This window comes from Ctenopharyngodon idella, chromosome 21 (assembly GCF_019924925.1).
Source record: "Ctenopharyngodon idella isolate HZGC_01 chromosome 21, HZGC01, whole genome shotgun sequence".
Classification (NCBI taxonomy): Eukaryota; Metazoa; Chordata; class Actinopteri; order Cypriniformes; family Xenocyprididae; genus Ctenopharyngodon; species Ctenopharyngodon idella.
This window is the reverse complement of record NC_067240.1, coordinates 7495908-7508069: the sequence shown is the minus strand read 5'-3', so window position 1 is coordinate 7508069 and position 12162 is coordinate 7495908. Positions and strand designations below refer to the sequence as shown.

The 12162-nt window shown below is 34.1% G+C and overlaps 1 protein-coding gene across 1 annotated transcript; it reads right to left on the bottom strand.

Annotated features, from left to right (window-relative positions):
- Positions 1-2772: 2772 nt before the first annotated feature.
- Positions 2773-6848, bottom strand: LOC127504245 (uncharacterized). The gene is made up of 6 exons (XM_051878801.1): positions 5731-6848; positions 4884-5195; positions 4421-4510; positions 4187-4291; positions 3481-3520; positions 2773-3407 (listed from the first exon to the last, which is right to left on the bottom strand). Exons 1-6 carry the CDS (start codon positions 5801-5803, stop codon positions 3356-3358), a joined length of 672 nt encoding a protein of 223 aa, XP_051734761.1. The 5' UTR covers positions 5804-6848; the 3' UTR covers positions 2773-3355.
- Positions 6849-12162: the final 5314 nt, after the last annotated feature.

Genomic DNA, 12162 nt, shown 5'->3' with positions numbered 1-12162 from the left:
TCGGGTATGTCGCCAGTGTAAGCTTCATAGTGAATACTTTACACTCTTATCAATGTAGTCTGTAGCAACAACAAAAACATATCTTGACTCCATCTAGTGATTATTTTGGGAAAAAAAGTAGGGGGGCATTTTACCCCAAGAGGGCGTTTTTCCCCACTCTACCCTATGCTTATTTGGCGTGCTGTCCGAGGGGAGGGCTCCGAGCTTGGTATTTTGCCCCGAACCTAGAGTACTCCCCCCCCGTACTGAGAGTTGGAGTGGCGGAGGGATACAGAAAACTGTCCTGGAGGACACCTAGCCCTGCACATTTTGTATGTCGCCCTTATCTGACACAACTACTTTAGGTCTTGCAGCAGAGATCATATTATTATAGGGAGATAAGAGGGTCTGTATCTCTTCCCATTGGAGAAAATGTAAAGGCTAACTTAATCACGTGTGGCACCTATCAGCCTATCGTGTTGCCGTTCAAAACTCCTCCCTGCATACCGCCAATGCGTACCACCCGTACCGCCACTTAGCATTAGCCGCTTTTTTGGCTAAAGGTTGCAGGTTGCCTTCCAGTGGCTTTGCTTGCAGTCTCTACTAATGAGCACATGAGTTGAATCAGGTGTGATAGATGAGGGAGACATACAAAATGTGCAGGGCTGGGGGTCCTCCAGGACAGGTTTGGGAACCACTGCTGTAGAGGAACGGTGAGTCGGCTACATAGGCCTTCTCTCACATTTAAACGTGCTCCTCATGAACTTTGTTAATAAAACATAATTTTGTAAAAATGGTATAAAAATAAGTTTTTTTTTTAAATTGTAAAAATACGTGGACAACAACTATGGATATATAGATGGACATACAGACTTATGGGTCTGGTTTCACAGACAGGGCTTAGATTAATTAGGATATTTGAGTACTTTTTTTATAAATGTGCCTTAGAAAAAAAAACATTACTGGTATGCATCTTGAGACAAAACAATTGCACTGACATATTTTAAGATATGTTAGTGCAAGTTGCTTTCAGTTAAAACAGCTAAAACATGCAGTTTAGTCTGGGACTAGCTTAAGCCTCGTCTGTGAAACCGAGGGATGCATGAGAAACCATTAAAGGGAGCTTACGCTTGGACCTTGAGGCCTATTCACCTCTGACAACTTCCTGTTGCTATGATACTTTTTTTTTTTTTTAATTTACGAAGTTGTTTAGCTTAAGCTTAAGGTTGTAAACTTATTTTATTTTATTCAGAACCACTAACAAGTTCACAGGTGTTGCATTACATGCGTTAAAAGTCTTTCACTTTCACTTTAACTCAGTTGTGTTGGTTTAAGGGCTACCGCAACATTACCGTTTTGCTTAACATCAAATGCTTTCAAATGTGTAAATAGCGTTCATAGCTCATGACAGAAACTGAAATACAACCTTTAAACGAAGCAGTGTCTTCTAAAAATTAAGTTTGTTTCTGCTCATGAAGTGGTGAACAGATCCAGACAGGTCTTCCTAGAGAGTTTAACTTTTACAAGATGTAAAATAAGTCTCTGATGTCCCGAGAGTGTGTATGTGAAGTTTTAGCTCAAAATACCCTACAGATCATTTTTATAGCATGTTAAATTTGTTACTTTTTGAGGGTGAGCAAAAACGTGTCCCTTTTTATGCAAATGAGCTGCTGCTCTCAAGAAGAGGGCGGAGTTTCAGGAGCTCATGTTAGCAGCTCCGATTACCTCATGCAGACTCACTGAAAATGTCAGAAACTGTTCAGCCTTTTATGTTCAAACCGGAGTCGGCCACAATAATGGAGAGACTTAAGAAGATGTGACAACATGTAGAATGCAACAGGACATTTCTGAATGGTTAGTTGATGAAATTATCTATGCTGATGTGGAGCTATCTATCTTAAAGTCATTAATTAGCATATTCTGTTATTCTGTAACCTATAAATCGCTCGTGTGGGAACTGTTGTAAGATGCCTACAGAGCTAGAGAATATATGATGCATGATGAAGATAGAAAAGGTATAGTTTAGTTTCTAGATCTAGATCCAACTCCTCCCAGTTTACATATCCCTAAACCTACCCGTCTCCACCTACTGGATCTCGTGTGTTCTGCAGTGAGGGGCTACTGGATTGTTGCGTGCTCTCGTGTGAAGGGTTTATGTAAATTTTTAGGGTTAGTGACGTCACCAACCCGGGAAGAAGCTCGTTGTAGTCCTTAAACGGAGAATTCTTTAAACGAAAATATCTCCTATTGCTTTGAACTTTGAGCATCGTAACTTTGAAGATGTTGTTTATGCTCTAACAGCAACATTACACACTAACTAAAGTTTAAAAAGTGAATTCATAATGAGCCACCCCTTTAAAGACATTGTGTCAGGGTGGTATTTTCAAGAGATTTTATTTTCAAAAGATTTTAAGTTTTGTTTAAAAAAATCTGCAAATAAATATGTACTAGACTCCGACATTATTTTTGGGTGTGTGTTGTTTACAAAGAATGTAGCAATAGGCTAGATTAAAATTGTAATTTCAGACCATGATAACTGATTAGTCCATCTTTATTTAGCCTGCAATGTATTTACACATTAAGGGCACCAGCATTTCTGGAAGATTACAAAGCACACAGGCCTACTGAAATAAAATAAACAGTTTAATGGGTGTACATACCCCAGAATTTTCAATTTACTTTATTCTTCGGCATGTGACCATTGACAGTTTTTGCTGTCACATTTGGGTTATTTATATTGAAATTGGTTATTTTAAATTCTTCATGTCACTATGGATGCATGATATAGGCCTATTACTTTATCCAAGAGCCTTTTTTTAATTGAATTTGGTTTATTTACAATTCAATTTTATAAAAACAGACATCAGCAGGAATGCAGTTTGTTCTGTAAAGCTGAGAAGCTCAGCACATAATGCATGCGACTGATCTAAGGATTCTTCATATCACTTACAGCCAGCAGATGGCAGAAATCTCTTTTACACAGATTACAATTATACAACTTTGAACTTTAAAGCTACACTTTCTGCAAATGCTTTTTGGTCATTGTTGACATCAATTTAAGCCAAAATAAGCTGTTTTTAATACATCTACATTAAAGCAAAACATAAAATATTTCACCAGGAACAGATTATCAAAAACCACATAAAGGAACATATTGTCGGTGTATTAGATGTAACAGTAACAGATACAAAGAGATAACTTTAAAAATAACAAATTCACAGAAACAGAAATCCTGATATTTCGAACATTTTCATTTTGGAACATTAAGATTTAATGTTCTATGGACTGAATAATCCTGAAGGAGGAAACCGCTTTTAAAAGTACTTGTTGAGAAGATAAAGTATCCAACGAAAACTTTCCTGCTTCTTTACTGGAGCTAAAAGTGGTTACTGGGCAGTTTCGCGTGGCCAGCATGTCTGGGTTGAGGTCTGAAAATGACAAATTTAGATGCTGAACAGAAACTGTACTATATCAATGGCAATTTGTGTGACCGTGACTTACTGTCTTTTGTAATGGTGGGGACACCGTCTTGTTCTTAAACCTGGAGAAGAACAAAACATTTTACAAAAAGATTATTTTAGATTTTTAAGTAAATAAATTGCAATAAATTCTTCAACAGGATTTATAAAAAAAAGCTAAGCTTGACAAAACCTAATCAGTCTTTATGTTTTTATGAACATGAGCATAAATTTGAAACGTATGATATATGCAAATGCGTAAATCTAAAATTAAATTAGTGTCCTCCCATGTGGGCCTCAGTCAATGACCAGACCTCTTCCTCATTGGTTTAGAATTTAGGATTGCACCTTTAAAATGAGACCTGTACTCTCTATTCAAGGTAAGATGTAGCCTACATAAAATATAACTTATTTTTAAGTGTAATTACATCTTTGTTTGTGTGTTTAAAGATTAAGAATAGTTTAATTGTTCTGACATGTCCTCCAAATAATTGTGTAGGAGTATTGAAAATCATTTGCATGCATGCATTATTGTTTCTCACACTGAAAAAAAAATAGATTTTGCACATGTATGATTAGTATAATTGTGTATATGTTTTAAATGTCTGTGCTCAAGCCAAGCAGTAACTATGTGCAATAGCTTATATTTTCCAAAACTTATTCATGGTCTATAACCATTTAAAAAAAAATGAAATAAGAACATCATCTACTGCACTTTGCATGATTTAAAAGGTGTGGATTTGACTTACGGTTGCAGTACAAAATTGTGAAGATCAGCAGAATGAGGAAAAGAGCACAGCCAGCGGCCAAAGACGACAATATCCAAGTCTCACAGTTGAAACGGGGCTTCGGCTCTGTGAACAAATACACCTCCTATTACAATGCTGTATTATAATACAAAGATTTATTTTTCAATTAACAATAAAAAGTGTAATATATATATATATATATATATATATATATATATATATAGCACAACAAACCTGGTTTTTTGCACAAACATGGTGATTTTGTTGTAGCAGTCACTGGGAGCGGCTTTGTTGTAGCAATTTTTGGAGGTATGGTTGTTGGATCTGAAACAGAGATATTAGCAAATATCATCTAATGACATTATTTTTCAATGTAATTTTATATTTCGAATAATATCGAATTTTAAGCATAAACCTAACTTTTTTGTTGTTGTTGTGGTCAAATTTATGCTAAAAACAAGACAAATGAATTTGTCAATGAGGTAACAAAAATAAAAGTAATTCAAGACAAATTACAATTAATCAAAACAAAGGATTAATATATTTAGTTTTGCTTCTAATATAAATGTATCTTGTTTTAAGGATGTTTAGGTTTTTTACTGGAAACCAAGAACAAAATGCTGCTTAAGAAAATTAGTTTTGCAGTGCTCATATGCAAAATAAATTAAATTTTAAAAATAAACAGTCAGATGCCCACCTGGTTCTCCTTCAATTCTAGTCAGCCCTCCGAAGAAGAGTTTATTGCTGTTCATGGCTGCGCAGACGTAAACACCACTGTCTGTCTTTTTCTTGAACGACTTAATGTCCAGCTGTACCTTACCACTGTTCTTGTTGATAGCGTAGTGTTCCGAATTTAAGTCATTTTCCTTTATATCCGCACTTTTAACACTGAATAAATAGTCTGCGCCTTTACTGTTTATTCGAAACCAGAATGTCAAGGTGCCGGACTGTTTAGGGTCACAGTCAACTTGTACCTTCTCTCCTTCTTTATAGATCCGTGCAGAGACTCCTGGAGACAAAGAAATGTTTTTACATTAAGAATCCATGTGTGAACCAATACCATCTGAAACTGATTTAAACAGAAATGTTTTATTGATCACATTAAAAGTCATGTACAACTGAATTCCTCTACATTCAGCAGTGTGAAAATAGAATGAACTTATTTTACCACTGAATTAACTGAAAGCAACATGTACATTTATACTTTTAAGCATGCTAATACAAATATATATCATCATTTCCATGCTGTTTCTGTCCTGAGGTAGTTAGGCTAAATATTAAATAATAATAACAATAATAATATATATATATATATATATATATATATATATATATATATATATTAAAAATATTATTTCACCATTTAAATGATTGTCTAACGGCTGTATAAAAACAACAAGCAAACATTTAGCCTACTTTATCCAAATGTAATGTGAGTCGTTATTCAAAATAATCGTAAACTGTCAATCCTGTACACTTTCATACCTTTCATAACAAATCCTTTAATGTAATTGCAATATGATATGAGAAAATGTTCAACTCACCATAGAAGAGTGACAAACTCACACAAAATCCGATGTATATTTGATACATTTTTTCAATTTTCAGCGCAGACATTCAGTTCTTCTTTAACGACAGGAACAAAACTACTGAAAGGATGAAACGAAATCTCCTCGTCTGCCCCTCCCAAACCCTCACTGTCTTGGTTTTCAACTGTTCTGCAAAACTGCACTAAAGAAAATAAATGTACTATTTGTTTTGTTGCTACTAATTGTTGCATTTTTTTAATAAAGTAAGGTTAATTTGTAATCAATTTACTACTTTTAGTTAGAATCTTGTCTAAGGAGAGACCGAGGCTAGTTGTCACACTTTGTACTCCAGTGAATACATCAATTTCTGAAAAACAATTTCTGTTTAGATGCACATATATAAAAATAGAAGCTATTGTGGGATGTTGTCACACTTTAAGTTGTCACAATGGGGTCATTTAACAGCTTATAAGGTATTAATCACAATTTAAACTGTAAAACAATTATGGGAACCATAAAATACAAGAAACAGCAAAAATGTAAAATGCAACGAATGGAAATAGCCTATTTGAAATTGTAATTGTGCATTAAAAGAGTATACCATGTAGGCCAAGTAAGGATAAAGTTCTCATCATCTGAATTTGATTGCATGATTAGGTAGAATTATGTCAAGAGTATTTTATGTAGAAAATTTCTCTGTAAAAAAATTGTATCAATGTGGATCATTGTTAAAATTTGGTCTAAAAAAGGTGGTGGTTGTTTTTTAAGTGGCTTGACGTATTGTCACTGCAGTGGTGCAGCATGCTCTCAGCGTGCACCTGAAGGGGGTCTGTGCACTAGCAGCGCAGCACGAGCCCATGCACCGGTGCGCGCAGCTCTTTGATGGCGCGTGAAACCGCATGTGACGTGCTCTGAGTGGGGCTGTACATGTATCTTCGGTGGGCAACTTGGACCCTTAACGTTCAGTCAGCTTTGAAAATGTAACGTTAGGGTGTGCAAAGGCTATTACATATGTGCATGGAATGTTTTTGTTCGTGTACGTTTTTAAGATCTATTTATGCACAACTAAATGAATATTCTCACGCTCACTTTCAAGTGTTTTCACTTTCATTCACTCATATATACTTGAGTAAAAGTAGGATGCCCAACATATAGAGATAGGCCTACCATAATAAGATGTTACTCCAGTAAAAATATTAGTACTCATTTTCGATTTTACTTGAGTAAAAGTACAAAAGTATTTGATTGTTAATGAGGCCTACTTAAGTATTAAAGGTAAAAAGTAGGCTATACTGATCAATGAACCATGTTTATAGTCAGACTAGTCAACCTACTTGAAAAATGTAGCTACTTAAGTACAGTAACGAGGCAAAAATGCTTTTCTGAACCATTTTTTTTGCAATTATTTTTAATCAATTGGGTGTCAAGGTGGTTAGTGGATGTATTAAGTCAGTTTTCCCTCAAGTTGTCCTAATAGTAACCACATGTATCGTTAGCCTAGTTCATTCATGTTCCTCTAACATTTGAGGACCAGAACGAAACACGACACTTTTTCTCTTCATTTTGAGACAGTTTGTGATTTCAAATCTTCATTTTGTGAAATGTTTAGCTTGAAAAGTGTGTTTGTGCTATCTTATCTCGGTGAGGAAAAACTCAAACAGGTCTGCAGTATCACCTGACGTCACGACGGTATCAAAATATAACGTTTCCCAAGAAGAGTGGAAAGATGTTCATCGCTTTGTACGACAGCTTCAGACCACCTTTGTTCTGTAGGCGTACAGCAAGTCTCCAAATAATGTGAGGGGTGAGGATGCTGCCCACACGGTTACATCACTAGCAACAGCGCCCCCTTTCTTCCTTATGTCGCAACACGGTCTGACGTAATGTACATTTACGTCGCCTGGAAATTAACGCAACATTCATTGGATAGTGGAAATATGAGTTTACGACATTAGCAACAAAAACAAAAACACCCTGTAAGGTGTGCAAATTCTATTAAAAAACAAATCACAGTTAGGCTATAACAAGAATTATACAATTACAAAAACAAATGCAACAAAATAATAATAATTATTGTTATTTTACTAAATGTAAGTGTTATATATAAAGTATTATTGTTGTTGTTAACACATGGATAGTGGAAATGTGAGTTTTCAACATTAAAGGATTAGTCCACTTTTAAATAAACTTTTCCTGATAATTTACTCACCCCCATGTCATCCAAGATGTTAATGTCTTTCTTTCTTCAGTCGAAAAGAAATTAAGGTTTTTGATGAAAACATTCCAGGATTATTCTCCTTATAGTGGACTTAAATGGCCTCCAAACGGTTGAAGGTCAAAGTTATAGTTTCAGTGCAGCTTCAAAGGGCTTTAAACGATACCAGACGAGGAATAAGGGTCTAATCTAGCGAAACAATCGGTCATTTTCGAAAAAAATGTAAATGTATATGCTTTATATAAACAAATGTTCGCCTTCTAAGTGCTTCCGCCAAAACCGCATTTCCGTATTCTTCAAAAAGTTTACGCTGTATGTCCTACGCCTACCCTATTCAACTTAAACAGCAGCGTAAACTTTTTGGAGAATACGGAAATGCGGGGTTTGGCGGAAGCACTTAGAAGGCGAACATTTGTTTATATAAAGCATATATATACATTTAAAAAAAAATTTTTCGAAAATGACCGATCGTTTCGCTAGATAAGACCCTTATTCTTTGTCTGGTATCGTTTAAAGCCCTTTGAAGCTGCACTGAAACTGATTTGGACCTTGAACCGTTTGGTGTCCATTTAAGTCCATTATATGGAGAAAAATCCTGGAATGTTTTCATCAAAAACCTTAATTTCTTTTCGACTGAAGAAAGAAAGACATGGACATCTTGGATGACATGGGGGTGAGTAAAGTAACAGCAAAAGTTTATTTAAAAGTGGACTAATCCTTTAAAGTCATCTAGATATTTATATCATATATAAATTAATCAAATTATACATTAATAATAATGATAATAATACAATTACAAACAACAAGTGCAAAAAAACTAATTAAAAATATTATTTTATCAAATTCAAATGTTAAAAAATATATATATTTTAATAAATAAATAAATAAATTTTGACCTCTCACCTCACTTTACTGTGAAATCGCTGCTTTAATATATTTACCTGAAATAATATCTGATAAAAAAATAAATAAATAAAAAAACTAATATTTTGTACATTCAAGAAGGTTTGAATGTATGGAACAGCTGATTTCATGATGAACTACAGTACTGATTATAGAAAACATTAAACACTGAAAATTAAGAAAAAAACATTTTAACTCCTCTTTTAGTTAAAAACAAAGGCAGGGACCTTTTGACTTGCTCACATACAGCGTTGACCTATCATAAAAGGGGAGATTCTGTTTTTCATATCTTGCAGGTGGGTGTTCAGGAAGACCTCCAGTCAAACGGAGAGACAGTTTATGACAGGCGGTCCACCCTCAGTTTCCATGGCCCCCCATGTACTTTTGAGTCACTTTCTCAGTTTGGGTAATTTCTCATCATCCACTGATTTCTTACCTGGGGATCCCTGTCTGACTCACCAAAAGAACCTGATCTCAGAGACGTGGGTCTCAGACCCAAAACACAGCCCAGAGATGGAAGTGAGGATGAGGGGGATGGGGCTTACCTGGGGATTCCTTGGAGGAAGAGGGCCAACTCATCCTCACGCACACCACAACTGAGAATTATTACATGCAGTAAGACAGCATCCCACCTCAGAGAGCGATCAGTAAAAACAGACTTTCAGTCACTGCAGTAATGGCAGCATTAGGATTCTGTTCAGAGAGAGGTGATTCAAACACTGTATCCATTAATGTGAAGCTCAGAGGGAGGGATTAGTGACAACAGATCACAACCTGATGTAAGTAGTTTTGGTTTCTTCGTGATGTTTTTTTACCTTCATGTTCAGTTGAGACCAGTGCTGAATAATTTCTAAATTCACTCAGATTTATTGGTAACACTTTAGAATACTGTTCTGTCGTTAATGAATAACTACACAGGAACAAATAAGTAACGCAATATTAACACTCTAGTATTAACAAGAAACTCTCATTTATGAATTAGTAACTAATAATGCTTAGTCAAATGAGGTAGTTTACTTTTAGCTAATCAATAACTACTATTTTTCATACCTCCCAGAGGACTACTAAGAACTATTAACAGGTTCATGATTAATATGAATAATGCATAATGTATAATTAACTCTAAAGTGAAGATAATTGTAACCCACTAGTAATGACTAAACTCCTTCAGAAAAAATTACTTATATGGATCAGTAAAGTAAAAAGCATGATAATTCGTAATATTGACTGAAGTCACTGTAAGCTTTTGAGGTTTTTGTATGTTTTTGTTAGGTTTTGGATAGTAATTCCTTCTGATGGATCTGGTAACACTTGAGTCATTAGTAGGTTACCATGATCTTCACATTAGAGTACTGATCCAAATAGTAATTCCATTAGAAGGATGTAGAAACACTTGAGTCATTACTATCCAAAACCTTACAAAAACCTCAAAAGCTCACAATGATTTCTTTCAATATTAAGAGTTATCATGCTTTTCACTTTATAATGATCCAAATAATATTCCTTCTGAAGGAGATGGTAATACTTGAGTCATTTCTAGTGGGTTACCATGTTCTTCACTTTAGAATTAATTATACATTTTGCATTATTCACATTAATTATAAACCTGTATATAGTAGTTCTTAGTCGTTCTCTGGGAGGTATGAAAAATTAGTAGTTACTGATTAGCTAATAGTGAACTACCACATTCAACTGAGCACTATTACTTACTAATTCGTTAATCAGAGTTTCTTGTTAGAATGTTAATAGTGCGTTACTCATTTGTTCTTGTGTAGTTATTCATTAATGAATACGAAACTTACCCACTTTTTTCCTCAAAATTATTTGAATCAAAACCCAGTTAGCAGATATTATCGAAGCTGTAGACCTACACCATATCAAAGTACGGTAGCACTTTATTTTACAGGTGGTCAGTTTCACATGTACTTTTTGTAGCAATGACATTAACTGTGTAATAACTAGTAATAACCCTGTACCTATCCCTAAACCTAACTTTAACCTGTGTAGTTACTCAGTACTTTCGTGGGTAAGTATTGAAAGTGCACGTACTATGAAATAAAGTGTAACCCAAAGTACAAGTGTATTTTTCAAAAACGCGACTGACATCCATATGTTGCTTTTTTGGGGGTCAGTTTTATTTCTCATAAGGTTCAAACAATGTTTGCAGAATTAACCTGATACTTCAATATTAATTTAATTTATCATTTAATGTTAAAAGAGAGGTTTACAGGTGTAAAAGGTGTACAGACATAACAGGAAACAAATTCAAATGCATTTATTTTGCCAGTCTAGTTTCTGAACGCCAGCTGCACTCTATACACATTCACAAACGCATTCATGACTGGATTTTTGAATGTCCTCCATTATTACCTCTTGTTTCTCTACAACATTCATCAAGTGATGGATTGCTATAGGATATAGTTGTGTGATATTTTAAATTTTGTGGTTATATTTTACTAACAGATGCATGTTTATAAGCTTGTAATATTAAGCTCGTAAACATGCATCTGTTAATATTCAATGTTAATATTGCATATATATTTTAAATATAATACTTTTATATATTGTATATGTTTTAGCAGAAGATATATATATATATATTTTACATTTTATATATATATATATATATATATATATATATATACAATGTAAAAAAAAATCCCTGTAAAATTTACGGTAAAAAAACAGAAGCTGTGTTTGCTAGAACTTTACCGTAAAAAATACGGTAGCAACATTTTAGGTTTTACGGGACAGCAGTTAGTTTACTGTCTATTTTACAGTTCAAAACTGTATAATTTAAAGGTTTATATTGTAATAATTACGGTTCATAATATATACCGCTAAATACAATTTTTTAAAAGTATAATATATGCAATATTATCTTTGAAATGAATGAATTTATGTATATAAAATAAGTTATGTAATTATATTTTAGATGTGAATGAAGCTAGTATTGTGTTTTGATATGATCTTTTTAAATGAAGTATTCACTGTTGTCATTGAGGGTTAAGAAATCAATATTCTATGTTTGTAATCATTGTTTTCAAATCATTTTCAAACCTTCAGAGGAATTGGTCTTGTGTCTTTTTTAATGGATTCTACTTGAGACACAAAACAAAGACGAACACACATGGTCATTAAAAATTGTAGATTTTGCACACAGTGTAAAGTGTAATTGGGTAATTTTTCATACCAAGGCTTTAAATAAAATTGGCTGTATTTCATGTCAGAATCTATCATGCGTTGTGTGCAGATGCTCAGCGAAGATGAAGATCACCAAGAAAGTTATCAAGATGCAACAAAGAATAAGAATTCCTTCTTTGTTCTTC

Excerpts from the sequence above, each read along its gene's own strand:
- LOC127504245 (XM_051878801.1), bottom strand. The coding sequence starts at position 5,803 with ATGTCTGCGCTGAAAATTGAAAAAATGTATCAAATATACATCGGATTT. Across the intron at positions 4,511-4,883 it reads TAGAATTGAAGGAGAACCAG|ATCCAACAACCATACCTCCA; the intron begins GTGGGCATCTGA and ends TCTCTGTTTCAG. Across the intron at positions 3,521-4,186 it reads CACAATTTTGTACTGCAACC|GTTTAAGAACAAGACGGTGT; the intron begins GTAAGTCAAATC and ends GTTCTTCTCCAG.